Source organism: Hyla sarda, chromosome 1 (assembly GCF_029499605.1).
Source record: "Hyla sarda isolate aHylSar1 chromosome 1, aHylSar1.hap1, whole genome shotgun sequence".
Lineage (NCBI taxonomy): Eukaryota > Metazoa > Chordata > Amphibia > Anura > Hylidae > Hyla > Hyla sarda.
This window is the reverse complement of record NC_079189.1, coordinates 605,376,043-605,401,864: the sequence shown is the minus strand read 5'-3', so window position 1 is coordinate 605,401,864 and position 25,822 is coordinate 605,376,043. Positions and strand designations below refer to the sequence as shown.

The 25,822-nt window shown below is 42.8% G+C and overlaps 2 protein-coding genes across 4 annotated transcripts in view; one reads left to right on the top strand and one right to left on the bottom strand.

The window, feature by feature from the left end:
* The window catches only part of LOC130297003 (oocyte zinc finger protein XlCOF8.4-like), a 43,839-nt gene extending 37,488 nt beyond the window's left edge, over positions 1–6,351 (top strand). For 2 of the 3 annotated variants that reach the window (XM_056549150.1, XM_056549143.1), the window contains exon 7: positions 4,776–6,351. In XM_056549150.1, coding sequence (XP_056405125.1) covers positions 4,776–5,533 — 758 coding nt within the window. In that variant the 3' untranslated portion in view covers positions 5,534–6,351. Of the gene's footprint in view, positions 1–2,337; positions 4,076–4,775 lie in introns of those variants that run through there. The other variant, XM_056549160.1, reaches the window with a different exon arrangement.
* A 4,329-nt stretch (positions 6,352–10,680) lies between these two features.
* LOC130297297 (uncharacterized) lies at positions 10,681–13,678 on the bottom strand. The gene is made up of 2 exons (XM_056549608.1): positions 11,138–13,678; positions 10,681–10,926 (listed from the first exon to the last, which is right to left on the bottom strand). Exon 1 carries the CDS (start codon positions 13,180–13,182, stop codon positions 12,292–12,294), a length of 891 nt encoding a protein of 296 aa, XP_056405583.1. The 5' UTR covers positions 13,183–13,678; the 3' UTR covers positions 10,681–10,926; positions 11,138–12,291.
* Positions 13,679–25,822: the final 12,144 nt, after the last annotated feature.

The window sequence follows — 25,822 nt, the reverse complement described above, 5'->3', positions numbered from 1 at the left end:
AAATTAAAAAAAAAAATTTCCACTAAAATGCTCGTCTTTACCCAAATTTTACAAGGGGTAATAGGAGAAAATGCCCCCCAAAATTTGTAACGCCATCTCTTCTGAGTATGGAAATACCCCATGTGTGGATGTCAAGTACTCAGCTGGTGAACTACAATGCTCAGAAGAGAAGGAGCACCATTGAGAATTTGTTTGGAATGGAAGTCGGGGGGCCATGTGCGTTTACAAAGCCCCCCATGGTGCCAGAACAGTGGACCCGACCCCCTCCCCCAAAATGTGACCCCATTTTGGAAACTACACTCCTCACAGAATTTTAATAAGGGGTGCAGTGAGCATTTACACCTCACTGGCGTTTGACAGATTTTTCATTTTCACGGACGACTGTTTCAAAAATCTGTCAGACACCTGTGGGGCATAAATTCTCACTGTACCCCTTAATACATTATGTGGGGGGTGTAGTTTCCGAAATGGGGTCACATGTGGGGGGGAGTCCATTGTTCTGGCTCCATGGGGGCTTTGTAAACACACATGGCCTTCAATTCCGGACACATTTTCTCTTCAAAATCCCAATGGCGCTCCTTCTCTTCTGAGCATTGTACTTCACCCGCAGAGCACTTATCATCCACATATGGGGTATGTTCTTACTCAGAAGAAATGGTGTTACAAATTTAGGGGGGCTTTTTTTCTATTTTCCTTTGTGAAAATGAAAAATTTTGGGTAACACCAGCATTTTAGTTAAATTCTTTTTTTTTTTTTTCATTTTCCCATCCAACTTTAACAAAAAAATTGTCAAACACCTGGGGGGTGTTAAGGATCACTATACCCATTGTTCCGTTCCGTGAGGAGTGTAGTTTCCAGAATGGGGTCACACGTGGGTACTTAGTTTTTTTTGCGTTTGTCAGAACCACTGTAAAATCAGCCACCCCTGTGCAAATCACCAATTTAGTAAATGTACATAGTGCACTCTCATTCCTGAGCCTTGTGCGTCCGCAGAGCATTTTACGCCCACATATGGGGTATTTCCGTACTCAGGAGAAATTTTGTTACAAATTTTGGGGGTCTTTTTTTTTCTTTCTTTTACCGCTTGTGAAAATAAAAAGCATGGGGCAACACCAGCATGTTAGTGTAAAAAAAATTAAAAATTTGACACTAACAGGCTAGTGTAGACCACAACTTTTCCTTTTCATAAGGGGTAAAAGGAGAAAAAGCCCCCAAAATTTGTAGTGTAATTTCTCCAGAGTACGGAAATACCCCATATGTGGCCCTAAACTGTTTCCTTGAAATACGACAGGGCTCCGAAGTGAGAGAGCACCATGTGCATTTGAGGACTAAATTAGGGATTGCATAGGGGTGGACATATGGGTATTCTATGCCAGTTATTCCCAAACAGGGTGCCTCCAGATGTTGCTAAACTCCAGCATGCTTGGACAGTCAGTGGCTGTCCGGAAATGCTGAGAGTTGTTGTTTTGCAACAGCTGGAGGCTTCATTTTGGAAACACTGGCATACGATATGTTTTTAATTTTTATTGGGGGGGGGGGACAGTGTAAGGTGGTGTATATGTAGTGTTTTACCCTTTATTATGTGTTAGTGTAGTGTAGTGATTTTAGGGTACATTCGCACTGGTGGGGGTTTACGGTGAGTTTCCCGCTAGGAGTTTGAGCTGCGGCGGAAAATTTGCCGCAGCTCAAACTTGAAGCAGGAAACTCACTGTAAACCCGCCCGTGTGAATGAACATTCACATTGGGGGGGCACACTTCCAGCTGTTACAAAACTACAACTCCCAGCATGCACTGACAGACCGTGCATGCCGGGAGTTGTAGTTTTGCAACAGCTGGAGGTACACTGGTTGGAAAACCTTGAGTTAGGTTCTGTTACCTAACTCAGTATTTTCTAATGAGTGTGCCTCCAGCTGTTGCAAAACTACAACTCCCAGCATGTACTGATCGCCAAAGGGCATGTTGGGAGATGTAGTTATGCAACAGCTGGAGGTACGTAACTACAACTCCCAGCATGGCGAGATAGCTGTTTGCTGTTCGTGCATGCTGGGAGTTGTAGTTTTGCAAGATTTAGAGGGTCACGGTTTAGAAACCACCGCACAGTGATCTCCAAACTGTGGCCCTCCAGATGTTGCAAAACAACAAATCCCAGCATGCTCCGACAGAACAGGGGTTTGCACGGGGTACCTGCTGAATGATTTCAGCAGGCATCCCGGTCCGGGTCATACAGAAAAGAAAAACACAGACCCCAATCCCCACAGAGTGTTAAATTACGTCCAATGTCCTTAAGGGGTTCCGTTTATTACTGAAAAATAATAAAATCTGTTTTATTCTTGGCAGATGACTGTACCAGGAGACCAGAGGAGAATCTTATATCTTCATATTATAAAGCAGATGATGATATCACACAAGATACATATGAAGAACATTCCATTATCCCAGATACACCCTCAGCTCTTCACAGCCAAGATCTGTCATCTCATCCTGTTATACCCGTCCTGTCTTCTGATCCATCACAGGCTGGTAAACAGAGAAAAAGTAATAGAACGAGTAATGAACAACTTAAAACTCACAAAGGAGAGAAACAGTTTTCATGTTCAGAATGTGGGAAGGATTGTTCTAGGAAATCGGAACTTGTTAAACATCAGAGAACTCACACAGGAGAGAAGCCATTTTCATGTTCAGAATGTGGAAAATGTTTTACTCAGAAATCAAATCTTGTTGACCATAAAAAAACTCACACAGGGGAGAAGCCATTTTCATGTTCAGAATGTAAAAAATGTTTTCTTCGGAAATCAAATCTTGTTGACCATCAAAAAACTCACACAGGAGAGAAGCCATTTTCATGTTCAGAATGTGGGAGATGTTTTACTAGGCAATCACATCTTGTTTATCATCAAAAAACTCACACAGGGGAGAAGCCATTTTCCTGTCTAAAATGTGGGAGATGTTTTACCTCAAAAGCACAACTAAATAGACATCAGAAAACAAGTCACACAGTAGAGAAGCCATTTTCTTGAATGTAGGGAATGTTTTACTCAAATCAAATCTTGTTGAACATCAAAACACTCATAGAAAGAACATCTTTATGTTCAGAATGTGAGAAATGTTTTACTCGGAAATCACATAATGAAAAATTTCACTAAAGTAGAGAAATTATATTTCCATGCCTTAAATGTGATAAAATGTTTTACCCAGAAATCAAAACTTATTAAACATCCAAAAACTCACTCAGGGATAATGCTGTTTGCATGTTCAGAATGGTGAAAATACGTTATTGCAAAATCTTGCTAGATATACACTCGGGTGGAGCCATTTCATCCCTAGAATGTAGAAAATGTTTAACTGGGAAATCAGATCTTGTTGGACAACAGAAAACAGACAGGAGAGAAGCCATTTTCATGCTCAGAATGTGGGAAATGTTTTATTCAGAATTTTATAAATGTTTTTTAAAATTCACACAGGGAAGAAACTGACATAGAGCACTACATGATGTTTAGAAAATGTCTGCGCTAAGAAATGCGTAATGGTCTTGGTCTGGATTAGGGTGGAGCTTATGTTTTACATTTTGTAAATGTGAACCTCCTACACTCTATTTTTGTTCAGATATATAAAGAAAAAATTTAGGCCAAATATCTACTCCATTGGTGAATATTTACTGGTAGCTCAATGTCACTGAAATTTTACAGATTCCAAATAGTAAGGATCGGCACATGGCAATAACCAGCTTAAACAACAATGTATCCATTTGAGTACAACAGTTTGTAAAATTATAGTTGGTCATTAAAATAAATAAACCAGTAAAATAATTGACATTAGCTACATGACAATCCCACAAAATGAATTTCTGTCCAGACTCGTGATCATTATTTTGTTGACATCATCAAGTCTTGCCGCAATTTTTTTCCCCAATTTTAGACTGTGCCTGACTCATTCTGCTTACATCAGTACCTATTGGCTTGTATGGACCGGTATATAGGCATGGACTGCTGATATCATCAGATGCATAGGCTATATAAGCCAGAAACTGCTCAAACACATCACATTATACATTTATGTTCATTTGGGCAAAGTGATTAAATATGGTGGCAGCAGTAACTAGTCTTGTCTACCTACCTGGCTGTCTAACTGCCCGCCCACCCACCTCACTGTCTAGCTACCTGCCCGCCCACCCAACTGGCTGTCTACCAACCTGCCCACCCAACCACCTGGCTGTTACCAACGGGTCTCGGGCTGCTAGCAGCAGCTGGGACCCGCAGTCTATGATGCTCCTGCACTCGCTTCATTGCTGCGGCTGGAAGCAGGATGTACATGTACGTACTGGCGCACTAAGTCCCAGGCACCCAGGGTGTACCTGTACGCCCTACTTTCTCTTGGGGTCAAGTCCCTTATGATTGCAAATACTAAATGATATGCAATTGCACAAAGGCAAACTTTATTAGTAGACCACGACAAAGCCTAGGCTGACTCCAGCTGGCATGGGAACCAATCGGATCCTTGCATATATGTTGGTGGGGTGCCAATTGGTCAGAGGAGCCATCATTCAGGCTCTTAAGTGCTGTGATCGCTATTGATCACAGCACTTTAGAGGTTAATTCTGCATTCTGTCTATGAAGCAAACACAGGAGCTCGCTTCATACATAGAATGCAGCTCAGGATGTAAGTGTATGTCCTGATGCATTAAGTATCACTGTACCGGAGTGTTCAATTACATCCATTGTCCTTAAGGGGTTTCAGTTATTACTGAAAAATAATGAAATCTGTTTTATCCTTGGCAGATGACTGTACCAGGAGATCAGAGGAGAATCTTATATCTTCATATTATAAAGCAGATGATGATATCACACAAGATACATATGAAGAACATTCCATTATCCCAGATACACCCTCAGCCCTTCACAGACAAGATCTGTCATCTCATCTTGTTATACCCGTCCTGTCTACTGATTCATCACAGACTGTTATGCAAAATAGAAGTAAGGCGAGTAATAAACATCTGAAAACTCGCAAAAGAGAGAAACCGTTTTCATGTTTAGAATGTGGGAAGTGTTGTTCTAGTAAATCAGAACTTGCTAAACATCATAGAACTCACACAGGCGAGAAGCCATTTTTATGTTCAGAATGTGGGAAATGTTTTACTCAGAAATCAAATCTTGTTGACCATAAAAAAACTCACACAGGGGAGAAGCCATTTTCATGTTCAGAATGCGGGAAACGTTTTACTCAGAAATCAAATCTTGTTGACCATAAAAAAACTCACACAGGAGAGAAGCCATTTTCATGTTCAGAATGTGGAAAATGTTTTCTTCGAAAATCAAATCTTGTTGACCATCAAAAAACTCACACAGGAGAGAAGCCATTTTCATGTACAGAATGTGGGAAATGTTTTACTAGGCAATCACATCTTGTTCAGCATCAAAAAACTCACACAGGAGAGAAGCCATTTTCATGTCTAAAATGTGGGAGATGTTTTGCCTTTAAAGCACAACTAAATAGACATAAAAAAAATCACACAGGAGAGCAGCCATTTTCTTGATTGTGGGAAATGTTTTACCTATAAATCAAATCTTGTTCAACATCATAAAACTCACGCAAGTGAGAAGCCATTTTCATGTTCAGATTGTGGAAAATGTTTTACTCGTAAATTAAATCTTGTTAAACATAGAAACACTCACAGAAAGGAAGAAGCCATCTTTGTGTTTAGAATGTGAGAAATGTTTTACACGGAAATCACATCTTGTTAAACATGAAAAATGTCACTAAGGAGAGAAATGATATTTCCATGCCTTAAATGCGGAAAATGTTTTAACCAGAAGTCAAAACTTATTGAACATCCAAAAACTCACTCATGCCATTTGCATGTTCAGAATGTGGTAAATATGTTATTGCAAAACCTTGATAGATATACAGTAAATCACACAGGGGTGGAGCCATTTTATCCCTAGAATGTAGATAATGTCCCTAGAATGAATGATAATGTTCCCAAGATCTGGGAAATCAGATCTTGATGGACAACAGAAAACACACAGGAGAAAAGCCATTTTCATGCTCAGAATGTGGGGAATGTGTTCAGAATTTTATAAATATTTTTTTTTAAATTTGCACAGGGAAGAACTGACATAGAGCACTAAATGATGTTTAGAAATTGTCTGCGCTAAGAAATGTGCAACGGTCTGGGTCAGGATTAGGGTGGAGCTTATTTTCACATTTTGTATGGGTGAACTTCCTACCCTCTATTTTTGTTCAGATATATAAAGAGTGTCCGCTATTAGGAGATTCTACAGGTTCCAAATACAGTAGAATCTCATAATAGCGGACACTCACAGGGAAAAAAAATGGTGTCCCCTATTGGGAAAAAAGGCAAAAAAATCTTAATGACTGAATACTGTACTGTACTAATTACCTGTAAAAAAACAATATTACAGCAGAATCTCCTAGTGCCATTTAATCACCCCCCCCCCCCCCCCGATACCATTTATCCCGCCTTGTGACATTTCTTTTCCCCTTTATTACCCTCTGTGCAAATTCATCACCATCAGGTGCAGGGACTCTCAGCGGGTTTGAAATTCTCCTGACATTCTCTGCGTTGCACTCACTGAGAGGATGTGAGCAGCGGCGGCTGATGGAAGTTGTGTTGTTCTTTCCAGTCTAACCACAGTGAGTGCTCTATACTGACATCTCTTTCCGTGTCAGGAACTGTCCAGAGTAGGAGCAAATCCCCATTGCAATCCTCTCCTTCTCTGGACAGTTCCTGACATGGACAGAGGTGTCAGCAGAGAGCACTGTGGTCAGACTGGAAAGAACTACACAAATCCCTGTGGAGCATACAGCAGCTGATAAGTACTGGAAGAATTGCGATTTTTTTTTAATAGAAGTCATTTACAAATCTGTTTAACTTTCTGGCATCTGTTGTTTGGAAAAAAAAAATTCATCCGGAGCAACCCTTTAACCCCATATATTTACGCCCTTGGCCGGCTCCTGCGATATAACGCGGGGTCACGCGGTGCATGTAACTGAAGCCGGGACCCGGGGCTAATAGCGCGCGGCAGCAATCGTGGTGCCGCACGCTATTAATCCTTTAGACGCGGCGTTCAAAGTTGATCGCCGCTTCTAAAACTAAAGTAAAAGCTTCCCAGCTGCTCAGTGGGGCTGATCGGGACCACCGCAGAGAAAATGCGGTGTGACGATCAGCTAGGACGCGAGCGGAGGTTCTCTTACCTTCCTCCGGCGTGTCCGATCAGCGATTGATTGCTCCAAGCCTGAGATCCAGGCTTGAGCAATCAACAGCCGATAACACTGATCAATGCAAAGCAATGGCTTTGCAGTGATCAGTGTAAAAGATCAGTGTGTGCATTGTTATAGCCCCCTGTGGGAGCTGTTATGATTCGGCTAGCTGGATGTGGATCTACTGTGTCAGCGAGGGATTGGCGTGGACCGTGTCGGTGGACCGGTTCTAGGGTTGCTACTGGTTTTCACCAGAGCCCGCCGCAAAGCGGGATGGTCTTGCTGCGGCGGTAGCAACCAGGTTGTATCCACCGGCAACGGCTCAACCTCGCTGACTGCTGAGAAGGCGTGGGACAGAAGGACTAGACAGAGGCAAGGTCAGACGTAGCAGAAGGTCGGGGCAGGCGGCAAGGTTCGTAGTCAATGAGGATAGCAGAAGATCTGGAACACAGGCTTTGGACAACACTAACGCTTTCTCTGGCACAAGGCAACAAGATCCGGCAAGGAAGTGCAGGGAAAGTGAGGTAATATACACAGGGAGCAGGTGGAAGCCAATTAGACTGATTGGGCCAGGCACCAATCACTGGTGCACTGGCCCTTTAAATCTTAGAGAGCTGGCGCGCGCGCGCCAGAACATAACAGCCGGGGAGCGGGACGGGTAAGAGGCTTGGGATGTGATTCGCGAGGGGGCGCGTCCCGCTATGCGAATCGCATCCCCATCGTGGGGTCTGACCGGGGCGCTGCAGAAAGGAGAATGCCGCGAGCGCTCCGGGGAGGAGCAGGGACTCGGAGCGCACGGCGTAACAGTACCCCCCCCCCCCCCTTAGGTCTCCCCCTCTCTTTGTCTCCTTGTCCCTTTAACTGAGAAGAGAACATAGGGGGCGCTTCTTGAGTTTCCTTCTGGAACAAAAAAAAGTCCTGGGTAGCTACACCGGCGGCAGGTAGTTCAGAAGGAATGGGGAGGGGGGGCAGAGGGTGAAGCTTGTCACGGGGCAGAGTGTCACCAGGACGGGGGCTATGAGGAGGCACTGCACAGTCCTGATAGGCCTTCGGGAGACCAGGCACAGGAGGAGACACTGAGGCCCGACAGACGGGACTGGGAGCAGACGTGAGGCATTTCTTGCGGCAAGCAGGACCCCAATTCTTGATCTCCCCGGTGGTCCACTCAAGGGTGGGAGAATGATGCTGGAGCCATGGCAGACCGAGGAGGACTTTAGAGGTGCAGTTGGGAAGGACGAAAAATTCAATTTTCTCGTGATGCAGTCCAATGCTCACAAGCAAGGGCTCTGTGCGGTAACGCACAGTGCAGTCCAACTTCACTCCGTTGACCGAAGAAATGTAGAGCGGCTTGACGAGACGGGTCACCGGGATGCAGAACCTATTCACCAAAGAGGCCAGAATAAAATTTCCAGAAGCACCAGAGTCCAAGCAGGCCACGGCTGAGAAGGAGGAGTTGGCAGAAGGAGAAATCCGCACGAGCACAGTGAGACGTGGAGAAGCAGACTTCGTACCAAGAGACGCCACACCCACGTGAGCTGTGTGCGTGCGTGTGTTTCCCAGACGTGGAGGACGAATAGGGCAATCCACCAAGAAATGTTCGGTACTGGCGCAGTACAGACATAAATTTTTATCCCTACGGCGAGTCCTCTCTTCATGGGTCAGGCGAGACCGATCCACTTGCATAGCCTCCTCGGCGGGAGGCACAGGGGTAGATTGCAAAGGATACTGTGAGAGAGGTGCCCAGAGATCAAGGTCTTTTTCCTGGCGGAGCTCCTGGTGTCTTTCAGAAAAACGCATGTCAATGCGGGTGGCCAAATGGATAAGTTCTTGCAGGTTGGCAGGAATCTCTCGTGTGGCCAGCACATCCTTGATGTAACTGGATAGGCCTTTTTTAAAGGTCGCGCAGAGAGCCTCGTTATTCCAAGATAATTCGGAGGCGAGAGTACGAAATTGGATGGCGTACTCGCCTACTGAAGAATTACCCTGGACCAGGTTCAGCAGGGCAGTCTCGGCAGAAGAAGCTCGGGCTGGTTCCTCGAAGACACTACGGACTTCAGCGAAGAAGGACTGGACTGTGGCAGGATCATTGCGGTCCCAGAGCGGTGTGGCCCAAGACAAGGCCTTTTCAGACAGAAGACTCACTACGAACGCCACCTTAGACCGTTCTGTAGGAAATTGTCCGACAACATCTCCATATGTAGGGAACATTGAGACAAGAAGCCACGGCAGAGTCTAGAGTCCCCATCAAATTTGTCCGGCAGGGACAAGCGGAGGCTAGGAGTGGCCACTCGCTGCGGAGGAGGTGCAGGAGCTGGCGGAGGAGATGGTTGCTGCTGTAGCAGTGGCAGAAGTTGCTGTAAGGTGGCGGTCAACTGCGACAGCTGCTGTCCATGTTGGGCAATTTGCTGCGATTGCTGGGCGACCACCGTGGATAGGTCAGCGAGACTTGGCAGCGGCACCTAAGCGGGATCCATGGCCGGATCTACTGTTATGATTCGGCTAGCTGGATGTGGATCCACTGTGGCAGCGAGGTATTGGCGTGGACCGTGTCGGTGAACCGGTTCTAGGGTTGCTACTGGTTTTCACCAGAGCCCGCCACAAAGCGGGATGGTCTTGCTGCGGCGGTAGCAACCAGGTCGTATCCACCGGCAATGGCTCAACCTCGCTGACTGCTGAGAAGGCGTGGGACAGAAGGACTAGACAGAGGCAAGGTCAGACGTAGCAGAAGGTCGGGGCAGGCGGCAAGGTTCATAGTCAATGAGGATAGCAGAAGATCTGGAACACAGGCTTTGGACAACACTAACGCTTTCTCTGGCACAAGGCAACAAGATCCGGCAAGGGAGTGCAGGGAAAGTGAGGTAATATACACAGGGAGCAGGTGGAAGCCAATTAGACTGATTGGGCCAGGCACCAATCACTGGTGCACTGGCCCTTTAAATCTTAGAGAGCTGGCGCGCGCGCCAGAACATGACAGCCGGGGAGCGGGACGGGTAAGTGGCTTGGGATTCGATTCGCGAGCGGGCGCGTCCCGCTATGCGAATCGCATCCCCATCGTGAATGACAGTGCAGCGCTCCCGGTCAGGGGGTCTGACCGGGGCGCTGCAGAAAGGAGAACGCCCCGAGCGCTCCGGGGAGGAGCAGGGACCCGGAGCACTCGGCGTAACAGGAGCTATAACACTGCAGAAGAAAAGTGTAAAAAAAAAAAAAAAGGTAATAAATGTGATTTAACCCTTTCCCTAACAAAAGTACAAATAACCCCCCAAAGTCCAGAATAACATATTTTTGGTCACCTTTTATATCATGAAAAAATGAATAAAAAGTGATCAAAAAGTCCGATCAATACAAAAATGGTACTGCTAAAAACTTCAGATCACGGCGCAAAAAATGAGCCCTCCTACCGCCTCATACGTGGAAAATCATCAGGGAGTGAGAGGATACCACACAAAACAGATGTTAGTATAAAAGATAATAGACCAACACTTAAATGATACAAAGATAGGTGATGAGTGTAACGTCAATGGGTAAGTAGGTGTCTCAGCTGGTCAGAGAGAATACAAGTCACTGTCAATGTGATATCCGTGTATTGACAGATATATGAGAAAAAAAGTATACGATAGCAATAATATACAGCATAGAAACTATTGCCCATCAATACATTTATTTAAGTATAGTTTAAATCCGCCGCCTGAGGGATATTCATGACTACTGTAAGATAAACAGAACACAAAAAAATGGACATGAGATGTGTGATGTGTTCAACATATGACAAAAAATTATTAAAATTAATATCTATTGAAACGCAAAAATGTCTTACCACATAGGATAAGAGGGGGTATTGTGTATAGAGTAATTCATAATCCATGTTGTCCCAACAATAAACAGAGTATGCAAGGTCCAAAACTAAGGGCTAACTAACCTGATGGATTAAGAACTCCGGCAGTCAGATATCAAAAACAATTTAGATAAAACGGCAGCAAGAAAGAGGCAGCCCGAAATAGGCCATGATAAGCTGGAGCAAAAGAAAAAATAGTTGAAATTACCATGATGAAATTAGAATCGTAGGCCAATAATAGCTCCAAAAGATAAACACAGGGGAATAACAACGGTCCCCACATACCTTATTGCATGATGGAACGATGCTTGCTGCTGATGGAACGATGCTTGCTGCCGGTGAACCAATGCTTGCTGCCGGCGAGCCCAGAGACACCGCTGCTCTGAGCCACATGTCCGGCGCTTAAGAAGGTCCCTGTTGGCGCATACCGTGACGCTGCTTCCTGTAAATGGAACGCTACGTAATGTCACATCTGGTCGGATGGAGCACAAAGGGATATTACTATCTGTTTAGTCAAGACGCCACTAGCAATGAGTGGAACGCAACTGACGTAACATCCGGTCTCAGTGAGACGCATGATAACGTCAGTGCCCATCTTGTGGAATGCAAACAAGCGTTCCACATCAGGATTTCATGCAGAATAAGAGGTAATATGGAAAACCATTCTTAAAATAATATATGGAGGCGGATAAGAAATGTAGCACTAAGATGGAAAAGTATATGAATGGATATTTAGGACAAAGGTCACTGAAAAGCTAGATAACCAATACTACCCACACGTCCTAATAGAGGTATGATAAAAATATTCAAGGAAAAAATTCCTTGCCAAATACGATACTGGCAGCGACCTTAATTATAGATCAACATCTAAAATAGAGTCCAGGAGAGGAGAGTCCAATGAGAAGGGGAGAGAGAACTAGGATAACGAGTACCTTAGATAAAGGAAGCAAAAGTAATTGCATCATTTAATCCGTAGGGGATACATGTTTTCAGCTGGTATATCAGTCTGGTCTCCATCTGTAGGAGTTTATTATCCAAGTTGCCTCCTCTACTGTCCAATTTGACAGTTGTAATAGTTTGGAATGTTAAATCAAGAGGAGTGATAGCATGATGGAGATGCATATGGTTTGCTAGAGTTTTGTCCCTTTTATTTTTAATATCCCCTATATGTTCCAAAATGCGCCGTCTGAACTGTCTATTTGTCTTCCGTACATACCCTTTAGGACAGGGACAAGAAGCTAAATAAATGACTCCCGCAGTCTTGCAATTGGCATAATTCTGATTTTTGAACTCATGGTTGTCTGTGTACCTTCTGAGGGTTTTAGAGACTTTAACATAGTTACAGGCCTTACAACTACCGCATCTGAAGGTACCTTTGATGTTATGATCAAGCCATGTTGTTTTATTGGGGGCTGAGAAGTGGCTATGAACCGACAAAACCTTAGGTTCCTAGACCTTCTTCTGTATGTGACGACGGCTCTATCCTCAACCAATTGACCTACAAGGGGGTCCGATTTAAAAATTGGCCAATACTGGTCAATAATATGTCTGTCTGTCACCGCGGCATCAAATGTAGCTATGATCCATGGGGGAGTGATGTTGTCCTCCACCGTGTCCCTTGGTTGTAAAAGACTAGTTCTTTCTTTTTGTTGTGCACTTTGATATGCCTGTCTAAGAATTTTATCTGGATAGCCCCTCTCCTTGAATCGTGACCTGAGTTGAGAGGCTTTACATTTGAAGGCCGATTCGGATGAACAATTGTGTCGAATACGATAGTATTTGCCTTTGGGGATGCCTTTCTTAAGGGGCAAAGGGTGATGGCTTTCCCACCTCAGCAGATTATTTCCTGTCATAGGTTTTCTTAAGACTTTGGTGTTGATACCACCTTCCTCATTGCGTTCTAGCATAACATCCAAGAAATTGAGAGAATTTATGTTAATCTCATGAGTAAATCTTAGACCAATGTTATTCAGATTAAGTGCCCCAACAAATTGTTCAAATAGTTCAGGTGTGCCGGACCAGATGATTGCTATATCATCGATATAGCGTGCCCAGAGAACTATAGAATCATGATAAAGGGAGTGATGGTCACTGAATACAACAGTCTCCTCCCACCAACCCAGGAGCATATTGGCGTGGGTTAGGGACCACTGGGGACCCCATAGACGTGCCCCTGAGTTAGTGGTAGACTTTCCGTTTGAAAGTAAAGAAATTGTGCTTTAAGACAAACGACAAGAGGGTCATGATAAAATTATTGTGTGGTACCAAATGTATACTTCTACTTTTAAGATAAAATTCGACGGCTTCCAAACCAGATGTATGAGGAATTGAACTGTAGAGTGCTTCTTCATCAATGGCACATAGCCAATGGTGTTGTTCCAAAGTGATGCGATCAAATTTGAGTAAGAGATCTGTCATATCTCTTATGTAAGAGGGAAGACTCAAGACGAAGGGACAAAGAATTGTATCAAGGTAGATGCTGACATTTTGAGTCAGATTGTCAACTCCAGAAACAATCGGACGACAGTTGAGGGGAAAGAACCCTTTTGTGTACCTTGGGTAAGCCATAAAAGGTAGATAGACAAGGATGAGAAGGCAGCATGAATGAGAGTTAATTATCATCAAATTACAAGATTTTGCCTCCAACAGAATTGTTTTTAGTTCCTTATGATATTTAGGCATAGGATAAGTGTCCAAAACTCGGTAGGTGGTAGAATCATTTAGGATATTTAGACACATATTGACATATTCTTCTTGATTTATCAGTAATAAATTACCTCCTTTGTCACAAGACTTAGGCTAGGTTCAGACTACGGAATCTCCGGGCAGAAAATTTCCGCCTGGAGATTCCGAGTTCCGCCTTCGCCGACTGAATTAGTCGGTGCTAGGACCGCGCGGACACTGCAGTCTCCTATAGACTGCTATGTGTTCCGCTAGGATTTCCGCCTGAAGAAAGAGCAACCCCTTTCTTCAGGCTGAAATTTTCTAGCGGATTTTTCATCCGGATTTTCCGCTTCACAAATTACGAAGTATGAATTTGGGAACGGAAAACCATTCACTACACTATGCATTATAGTAAGGGGAATTTCTGCCGGAAATTTAAAAGCGAAAAATTCCGGCGGAAATTCCGTAGTCTGAACCTAGCCTTAATGACGATGTTAGTGTCCCCTTTTAGGTAATTGAGTGCCTGAAATTCAGAAAGATAGGTTGTACTGCGGGATATGGAAGCTTGATAGGAGGTTTTCAATATTTTGGCAGACTACATTGACAAAACTGTCAATGCAGTCGTGCTCTCCCACCAGTGGAAATCTTGTGCTTTTCGGTTTTAGGCCCGTAAAGGGCCCATCTCCCATGCTTCTGTCATTTTCTGACAGCAGGGAGCTAAGTATGATGGAGAGATTCCCAAGGTTGTGCAAGTACGTGTGTCTTGTCATTTGAAGAATTTTTTCCACTTAAGCTTATGGCCGAAGAGATGGATATCTTTGATCCAATCAAAGACTAGGAGTAACAGTGGGCACAAATGAAAGGCCTTTGTTTATAAGAGATCGCTCAGTATGCATTAGAGTATGGGTGGAAAGGTTAATTATTTGATTGTTGGAGGTTGCCACTAGTTCCGGGGTATCTGTTCTTGTAATCCCCGGTCCAAAAAAGAGGGTTGTGGTTGAGTTGCCATAGGGGTTTGTGAGGAAGAAGAGAGCACATATGGACCAGATCCAGTTGGAATACAGGATCCTCTTCCTGGAGTGTTCCTGCCCCTGCCATGGGGATTGTGATTCCATCTTTGTCCTCCATATCTTGTTTTGTAGGGCGAACGATAGTTTGGATTCCTAGACCTATCAGAGTCCGATAGTTCTGCCTCCGAGGAAGAGATATCAGTGTCAGTAATTCTATTGGGATCTTGTCCAATAAAAGTATAGGCACGATTATCTCTGAATTCAGTAAGATCCTTTTTGAATTGCTTGTGTTTCCTTTCTTTTAAGAGGAATTTGTATTTTTCTATATATTTTTTGCAACTCACTTTCTTTTTTTTTTATAAATTCTGGGTCACTTCTCAAGGTATTGGCTGTTTTGATCAAATCCTGTAATTTGTTCGCGACTGTTTCCAGATTAGTTTTTTCTTCTTCTAGGAGACGTTGCATAAATGTAATAGATGAATTGGCGGCCTCTTTCTCCCACCATTTCATAAGTTGTGGGGTTCTGGAGCGTGCTGCTGGTATTAGGGTAATCCTAAAACCATTCGGAACAATGTTGTTTTCTAATGACTTAAGCTCCCACCAGGATTTCCCCTGGTCTTTCTATGTTGTATGTAATTCCTTGAAAACAGTTGTAATGGTAGGAGTGAATTTGTTAGTTTGAATGAACTCCTTATCCGAGAACACTTCTCTTGCTTCCTCAATCCAACCCTCTGTATTAAGTGAATGTAAAAAGTTGCATGCCATCTCAAGTGATACAATAAATAACGGCCTGTTGAAGACCTAAACTTAAACAGATTACAGTAAAAGGGTAAGTGATGACTGGTACCCTGAAACCAGATTAGTATATAGGTCTTTTGGTGAGAAATATATAGTATAGAGAGAGAAAATCACCAATTAGGCTTGAATAGTAGAAAAACGTAATTTACTTGGATATATGATATACAAAAATTGTACAAAGGTGATTTAAAAAAAAAAATGTTTTTCAGTGGAGTACTCCTTTAACCTGTTAAGGACCAAGGACATACCGGTATGTCCTGAGTCCTTTCCCTTTCTATAACACGGGGCCACGCCACGTCATAGCGGGTCGGGCCCAGCCTCTAACAACAGCCGGGACCCGTGGCTAATAGCACGCGGCATTGATCGCGGTACCGCGCACTATTAACCCTTTAGACACAGCGTTCAAAGTTGAACGCCGCATCTATAGTGAAAGTAAAACAATGCCGGTTAGCTCAGGGGGCTGTTTGGGATGGCCGTGGTGAAATCACAGCAGGAGGATCCCTACCTGCCTCCTGGTGTCCGATCGCCGAATGACTGCTCAGTGCCTGAGATCCAGGCATGAGCAGTCAAGCGGTAGAATCATTGATCAATGGTTTCCTATGAGAAACCATTGATCAATGTAAAAGATCAGTGTGCGCAGTGTTATAGCCCCTTATGGGAGCTATAACACTGCAAAAAAGTGGAAAAAAAAAGTTAATTTAACCCCTTCCCTAATAAAAGTTTGAATCACCCCACTTTTCCCATAAAAAAAAAAAAATGTGTTAATAAAAATAAACATATGTGGTATTGCCCCATTCGGAAATGTCCAAAGTATAAAAATATATCGTTAATTAAATCACACGGTCAATGGCGTACACGCAAAAAATTCCAAAGTCCAAAATAGTGTATCTTTGGTCACTTTTTATATCATGAAAAAATGAATAAAAAGCGATCAAAAAGTCCAATCAATACAAAAATGGTACCGATAAAAACTTCAGAACACGGCGCAAAAAATGAGCCCTCATACTGCCCCATACGTGGAAAAATAAAAATGTTATAGGGGTCAGAAGATGATTTTTTTTCCAGAAGTGTGACAAAATCAAACCTATATAAGTAGGGGATCATTTTAATCGTATGGACCTACAGAATAATGATAAGGTGTCATTTTCACCAAAAAATTTACTGTGTAGAAATGGAAGCCCCCAAAAGTTAAAAAAATTGTGTTTTTTCTTCAATTTTGTCGCACAATTATTATTTTTTTCTGTTTTGTCGTAGATTTTTGGGTAAAATGACTGATGTCATTACAAAGTAGAATTGGTGGCGCAAAAAATAAGCCATTATTTGGATTTTTAGGTGCAAAATTGAAAGAGTTATTATTTTTTAAAGGTAAGGAGGAAAAAATGAAAGTGCAAAAACGGAAAAACCCCTGGTCCTTAAAGGGGTACTCCGGTGGAAAACTATTCTTTCCAGTCTGATCACAGTGCTCTCTGCTGACACCTCTGTCCACGTCAGGAACTGTCCAGAGCAGGAGAGGTTTGCTATAGGGATTTGTTCCTGCTTCAGACAGTCCCTGACATGGGCAGAGGTGTCAGCAGAGAGCACTGTGGTCAGACTGGAAGATCAACACAACTTCCTCTGGAGCATACAGCAACTGATAAGTACTGAAAGGATTAAGATTTTTAAAAAGAGGTAATTTAATATCTGTTTAACTTTTTGGCACCAGGTTATTTTTTTTTAAATTGTACCCCTTTAACAAAAGAGAAAAAAAAGGGACTACAGGATTTAGCCAGTGCTCCTTACATTGACCTTTATCTTCTGAAATTAAAAACCAGAATCCTGCATTCACCACATAATAAATATCTCTGTACTCCTCTTCCGAACTCCCGGCGGATGGGAAGACAGCTACAGCGTAGCTGTAGCTGTCTTCCCGTCCGCCGGGAGTTCTGAAGAGGAGTACAGAGACATTTATTATGCACCGAGGATTCTGCAGGATTTCTGCATTTATTATGCTGCAAGGATTCTGCAGGATTTTTTCAACAGCCTTGTAAGTTCTGCTAGAAAAAGGCCAATGATTACAGCGATGCAGAATGATGAGGACACTGAACAGGGTGACACTAAACCAGTGTCCACCTGGACACAAAAATCTGAAGATCTCTGCGAAGTCACAGACTCTTTTTGAGTTAAAGGGGGTACTCCAACTTAGAAGATTTTAGTACTTACCTCCCAGACAGTAATGGACATGCTTAGGAAGGATCGGCACTTGTCTTTTGGGGCTAAATGGCTATGATGTGAGATTGCCATAAAGCTGAGTCTATCTTTTTTGTGAACTGGGTATTTCCTGTTTAAGTTCGTACTCTCAATCTACACTACCCATAGTTCCTTGTTTGTACGTGTGAGGTCACTTTCCTCCCTCCCACACATCAGCCACCCCACCCATTGAAACACAAATGAGCTGCATTCCATTCAAAAGACCAGTGTTTTGAGCCTACAATAGTGCGCCCTCCACCATGTTACATAGTCCGCAATTCTTGCGAGAGTTACACCTATCCCCTTAAGGACTCAGCCCATTTGGGCGTTAAGGACGCAGCCCATTTGGGCCTTAACCCCTTAAGGACCGGGGGTTTTTCCGTTTTTGCATTTTCGTTTTTTGCTCCTTGCCTTTAAAAAATCATAACTCTTTCAATTTTGCACCTAAAAATCCATATGATGGCTTATTTTTTGCACCACCAATTCTACTTTGTAATGACGTCAGTCATTGTGCCCAAAAATCTACGGTGAAACGGGAAAAAAAATCATTGTGAGACAAAATTGAAAAAAAAAAACGCCATTTTGTAACTTTTGGGGGCTTCCGTTTCTACGTAGTACATTTTTCGGTAAAAATGACACCTTACCTTTATTCTGTAGGTCCATATGATTAAAATGATACCCTACTTATACAGGTTTGAATTTGTCGCACTTCTGGAAAAAATCATAACTTCATGCAGAAAAATTTATACGTTTAAAATTGTCATCTTCTGACCCCTATAACTTTTTTATTTTTCCGTGTATGGGGCGGTATGAGGGCTCATTTTTTGCGCCGTGATCTGAAGTTTTTAACGGTATCATTTTTGCATTGATAGGACTTATTGATCGCTTTTTATTCATTTTTTCATGATATAGAAAGTGACCAAAAATGCACTATTTTGGACTTTGGAATTTTTTTGCGCGCACGCCATTGACCGTGCGGTTTAATTAACGATATATTTTTATAATTCGGACATTTCCGCACGCGGCGATACCATTTATGTTTATTTTTATTTTTATTTACACTGTGTTTTTTCTTTTATGGGAAAAGGGGGGTGATTCAAACTTTTAATAGGGAAGGGGTTAAATGATGTTTATTCACTTTTTTTTTGCACTTTTTTTTTGCAGTGTTATAGGTCCCATAGGGACCTATAACACTGCACACACTGATCTTTTACATTGATCACTGGTTTCTCATAAGAAACCAGTGATCGATGATTCTGCCGCATGACTGCTCATGCCTGGATCTCAAGCACTGAGCAGTCATTCGGCGATCGGACAGCGAGGAGGCAGGTAGGGGCCCTCCCGCTGTCCTGTCAGCTGTTCGGGATGCCGCGATTTCACCGCGGCTATCCCGAACAGCCCACTGAGCTAGCCGGCATGCTTTCGGTTTCACTTTAGACGCGGCGTTCAACTTTGAACGCCGCGTCTAAAGGGTTAATAGCGCGCGGCACAGCGATCAATGCCGCGCGCTATTAGCCACGGGTCCCGGCCGTTGTTAGAGGCCGGGCCCGAACCGCTATGACGCGGGGCCACGCTGTGGCCCCGCGTTATAGATCGGGAGTGGACACATGACGTTCCAGTACGTCATGTGTCCTTAAGGGGTTAAGGACGCAGACAATTTTATTTTAACTTTTTCATTTTTTCCTCCTCGCATTCAAAAAATCATAACTCTTTTATATTTTCACCCACAGACTACTATGAGGGCTTGTTTTTTGCGTGACCAGTTGTCCGTTGTAATGCCATCACTCACTTTACCATAAAATGTATGGCGCAACCAAAAAAAATACAATTTGTGTGGGGAAATTAAAAAGAAAACCGCAATTTTGCTAATTTTGGAAGGTTTCGTTTTCACGCCGTACAATTTACGGTAAAAATGACGTGTGTTTTTTATTCTTTGGGTCAATACGATTAAAATGATACCCATGATAACATACTTTTCTATTACTGTTGCGCTTACAAAAAAATCACAAACTTTTTAACCAAATTAGTACGTTTAAGATCCCCCTATTTTGAAGACCTATAACTTTTTCATTTTTCCGTATAAGCGGCGGTATGAAGGCTCATTTTTTGCACCGTGATCTGTACTTTTTATTGATACCATATTTGCTTATATAAATCTTTTAATACATTTTTTATAAATTTTTTGGGAATAAAATGTTATAAAAAAGCAGCTATTTTGGACTTTTTTTTTTTTATGTTCACGCCGTTCACCGTACGGTATCATTAACATTTTATTTCAATAGTTCAGATATTTACGCACGCGGCGATACCAAATATGTATATAAATAATTTTTTTTACACTTTTTGGGGGTGAAATAGGGAAAATGGGACAATTTACGTTTTTATTGGGGGAGGGGGTTTTTCAATTTTTTTTTACTTTTTATTATTTTACTTTTTTTACTTTTATTTTTACACTTTAATAGTTCCCATAGGGGACTATTTATAGCAATCATTCGATTGCTAATCCTGTTCAGTGCTATGTATAGGACATAGCACTGATCAGCATTATCGGTCATCTTCTGCTCTGGACTGCAGGAAGGCAGATCAGAGCAGAAGACTCCCGGAAGGCAGCGGAGGCAGGTGAGGAGACCTCCGGCTGCCGTGCTGGATAATCGGATCGCTGCGGGCGATCCGATCATCCATTTAAGTGACCGTGATGCTGTAGATGCCGTGATCTGTATTGATCACGGCATCTGAGGGGTTAATGGCGGACATCCCCGGGATCGTGGATGTCCACCATTACCGGCGGGTCCCTGGCTGCGATCAACAGCCGGGACCTGCCGCGCATGATCCAGGCATCGCTCCGATCCCCGCGGTTATGCTTAGGACGTAAATGTATGTCCTGGTGCGTTAAGTACCACATCACCAGGACGTACATTTACGTCCTTCGTCGTTAAGGGGCTATAATTAAAATCTTCACGAAATAGCAAAATATTACAAAAATGCATTAAAGTTGCAGTGTTCATTAACCCCTTAAGGACGCAGGACGTAAATGTACGTCCTGGTGAGGTGGTACTTAACGCACCAGGACGTACATTTACGTCCTAAGCATAACCGCGGGCATCGGAGCGATGCCCGTGTCATGCGCGGCTGATCCCGGCTGCTGATCGCAGCCAGGGACCCGCCGGCAATGGCCGACGCCCGCGATCTCGCGGGCGTCGGCCATTAACCCCTCAGGTGCCGGGATCAATACAGATCCCGGCATCTGCGGCAGTTCGCGATTAAAATGAACGATCGGATCGCCCGCAGCGCTGCTGCGGGGATCCGATCATTCATAACGCCGCACGGAGGTCCCCTCTCCTTCCTCCGTGCGGCTCCCGGCGTCTCCTGCTCTGGTCTGTGATCGAGCAGACCAGAGCAGGAGATGACCGATAATACTGATCTGTTCTATGTCCTATACATAGAACAGATCAGTATTAGCAATCATGGTATTGCTATGAATAGTCCCCTATGGGGACTATTCAAGTGTAAAAAAAAATGTAAAAAAATGTAAAAGTAAAAAAAAAGTGAAAAATCCCCTCCCCCAATAAAAAAGTAAAACGTCCGTTTTTTCCTATTTTACCCCCAAAAAGCGTAAAAAACATTTTTTATAGACATATTTGGTATCGCCGCGTGCGTAAATGTCCGAACTATTAAAATTAAATGTTAATGATCCCGTACGGTGAACGGCGTGAACGAAAAAAAATTTAAAAAGTCCAAAATTCCTACTTTTTTAATACATTTTATTAAAAAAAAAAATTATAAAAAATGTATTAAAAGTTTTTTATATACAAATGTGGTATCAAAAAAAAGTACAGATCATGGCGCAAAAAATGAGCCCCCATACCGCCGCTTATACGGAAAAATAAAAAGTTATAGGTCATCAAAATAAAGGGATTATAAACGTACTAATTTGGTTAAAAAGTTTGTGATTTTTTTTAAGCGCAACAATAATATAAAAATATATAATAATGGGTATCATTTTAATCGTATTGACCCTCAGAATAAAGAACACATGTCATTTTTACCAGAAATTGTACGGCGTGAAAACAAAACCTTCCAAAATTAGCAAAATTGCGTTTTTCGTTTTAATTTCCCCACAAAAATAGTGTTTTTTGGTTGCGCCATACATTTTATGATATAATGAGTGATGTCATTACAAAGGACAACTGGTCGCGCAAAAAACAAGCCCTCATACTAGTCTGTGGATGAAAATATAAAAGAGTTATGATTTTTAGAAGGCGAGGAGGAAAAAATGAAAACGTAAAAATTAAATTGTCTGAGTCCTTAAGGCCAAAATGGGCTGAGTCCTTAAGGGGTTAATACCATTAGGAGTAAGACAATTTAACCTTGTTATCCAAAAAACTTCCCCTTGTAACAATTTATTTTTTATTTATTCACTAGCTGAGTACCCGGTGTTGCCTGGTTTTTCCTTCCTAATCCTTGTTGTGGAGGAAAATCAACAGAGGAAGCTTTTGACTTCATATCCCGTCCTCATATATTGTTGTCATATCCCAACCGCATATTCCGACCTCCTATCCCGACCTCCTATCCCGTCCTCCTATCCTGACCTCATTTCCTGTCCTCATATCCCGACCTTCTATCCCGTCCTCCTATCCTGACCTTCTATCCCGTCCTCCCATCCCGTCCAGTAATATGTGACCAGGTATTGAAATATCTCCAGCCGTACGGAAGTTATGTGAGAACATACATTTCTCATTGATTTGCAAGGGACTTTAAACAAAAACCCCGACCCTCACAGATGGGGGTAGTTAAGGGTTAAATTAACTATCCTATATTTTAGGTGGACATATAAGTAACATGTGACCAAGTATTATCGAAATATCTCCAGACGTTTGGAAGTTATGCAATAACATATATTTCCCATAGACTTGTATGGGACTTTAAACAAAAACCCCAACCCTGGCAAATGGGGGTGAGTAAGGGTTAAATTACCTATCCTGTGTTTGTTGCTGACATATAAGTAACATGTGGCCAAGTTTCATGTTAATATCTTTAGCCGTTTGGATGTGATGCTGGAACATACACACATACATACACACATACATACACACATATATACACACACACACACATACATACACACATACATGCACATACACACACACATACACACACACACATATACACACACACACATATACACACACACATATACACACACACATACACACACACACATATACACACACATACACACACACACATACATATACACACACATACATATACACATACATACACACATATACACACTGTCAGGCCCAAGGCCTGATTATGGAAACATACATGTGTTTTATAATTGTATCTGGGTATTATCCAAGACCTGGGGGTGAGGGTCATTCAGACTGTGGGTTTGTGTATTGCATTTTATTGGGGGTCTGGCTGTTTAGTATCTCCTTTGAAGTCATGCACCCTGGTCCCATCATATAATCAAACAGATAAGGGGTCAGGAAGAGAGATGCCCCACCTGGTGGGATCAGAGGGGAGGGGGGGGAATGGAGTTTCCCTCCAAAGAAGCAGATAAGACTTAAAATGCTGGACTCAACTGTTGTTCAAGGTTGTGCCAAAAGCTGACAAGAGCTGGACTCTCACTGACAAGGACTGCTATACCATCATGCTGTAAGAACTTCATCTTTTGTTTTCTGAACTTGTCTTGCAAAACTCTTTTATATATTTTTATACCTGTATGTCATTTGTTTCTGTATTTTTATATATTTAGCACTGTGATACCTTTTATCAGATTAAATGTTTAATTAATCAGCTCTGGTCTTTGATCTCTAAATATATGAGCTCACCTTTCTGAAGGCAGCTCTGGTGAAAACACGTTTATCTAGGGTTAATTTGGTGACTTGCTGGGACTAGTAGTGTATACCCAGAGGTCTGGCGGCCTTAACCCTTGCACCATCACACTCTCTCTAATTTCTTGGCTGGACCGATAGGGTGTGATCGTGACACACACATACACACATTGAGTTTTATATATATATATATATATATATATATAGATTACTCGGGCCTGAGATTTCTTCTAATACAGTTCATACACCTGGTGTCTCTTGTCGCAGAAATGCCTAGCGACACTCGTCTGCCCGTATTTCTCACTAATACCTTCCTTCTCTGTTCTTTTAGCAAAATTACGGATAGCACTCTTATGTTCATGAATACTTTTACAGTTCTCATTGTTTGACTGACATATACCATGCCACACGGGCCCTTTAGTAAGTACACTACCTGTTTAGTATTACATGTTTACCATCCCTCCCCGTCATTGGATGAGACACCTTATCTCCTTTGAGTATTCCAACCGCATGAACCGCATTGGAATGTACCTTTTATTTTTTGCTTTTAAAAATGTCTGTCTTGGAACCTTCTTTTTCTTAATGTCAGATCTTATTAACATATCTGCATAGCCGTTATGTATACAGGAAAGGCAAATCCATTGCAGATATGTTAATAAGATCTGACAGTAAAGGGTTACTCCGGTGGAAAACATATTTTTATTTTTTTTAAATCAACTGGTGCCAGAAAGTTAAACAGATTTGTAAATTAACCAAAGAATGGCACACTGAGAACAATATTGATAAAGCAGTGAATACACTTGATTAATAAAGTGAATATTAAAAACAATTAAAAGGAGCAGAAGCAGACAGACTACTAATGTGTCCGATGGCATAAATACAGTAGACTAGTAAAGTGCACATATCACATAGTTAGATCTAAATCCAAGATCAATTGCAATCAAGTGTATATATACCTACATCCAACAGTAATGGCTGTAAACACAAGATACTAGCTCAGATACAATAGTAAATGTAAAATATATTCACAGTTGCAGGACAAATTGCACACTAGCCCTAAGTAAAATAAAGAGGCCCGCAAAAGGAAAAATGACTCAGTTCAGAAAGTGATTAAGTGAATAGAAGCAGGCGGGCCAGTCCATAGCATCAATGCCTTCCTCTTGCAGGAACTGCTGACACACTCCAGCCACATGAGGTCTAGCATTGTCTTGCATTAGGAGGAACCCAGGGCCAACCGCACCAACATATGGTCTCACAAGGGGTCTGAGGATCTCATCTTGGCACCTAATGGCAGTCAGGCTACCTCTGGCAAGCACATGGAGGGCTGTGCGGCCCCCGAAAGAAATGCCACCCCACACCATTACTGACCCACCGCCAAACCGGTCATGCTGGAAGATGTTGCAGGCAGCAGAACGTTCTCCACGACGTCTCCAGACTCTGTCACATGTGCTCAGTGTGAACCTGCTTTCATCTGTGAAGACCACAGGGCACCCTGTACCAATCTTGGTGTTCTCTGGCAAATGCCAAAAGTCCTGCACGGTGTTGGGCTGTAAGAACAACCCCCACCTGTGGATGTCGGGCCTTCATACCACCCTCATGGAATCTGTTTTTGACCGTTTGAATGGACACATGCACATTTGTGGCCGGCTGGAGGTCATTTTGCAGGGCTCTGGCACTGCTCCTCCTTGCACAAAGGCGGAGGTAGCGGTCCTGCTGCTGGGTTGTTACCCTCCTTCGGCCTCCTCCACATCTCCTGATGTACTGGCCTGTCTCCTGGTAGCGCCTCCATGCTCTGGACACTACGCTGACAGACACAGCAAACCTTGCCACAGCTCGCATTGATGTGCCATCCTGGGTGAGCTGCACTACCTGAGCCACTTGTGTGGGTTGTAGACTCCGTCTCATGCTACCACTAGAGCGAAAGCACCGCCAACATTCAAAAGTGACCAAAACATCAGCCAGGAAGCATAGGAACTGAGAAGTGGTCTGTGGCGACCACCTGCAGAACCACTCCTTTATTGCAGTTGTCTTGCTAATTGCCTATATTTTCCACCTGTTGTCTGTTCCATTTGCACAACAGCATGTGAAATTGATTGTCAATCAGTGTTCTTCCTGAGTGGACAGTGGGATTTCACAGAAGTGTCATTGACTTGGAGTTACATTGTGTTGTTTAAGTGTTCCCTTTATTTTTTTGAGCAGTGTATAATGAATGGTCTAAATACTTTCCACAT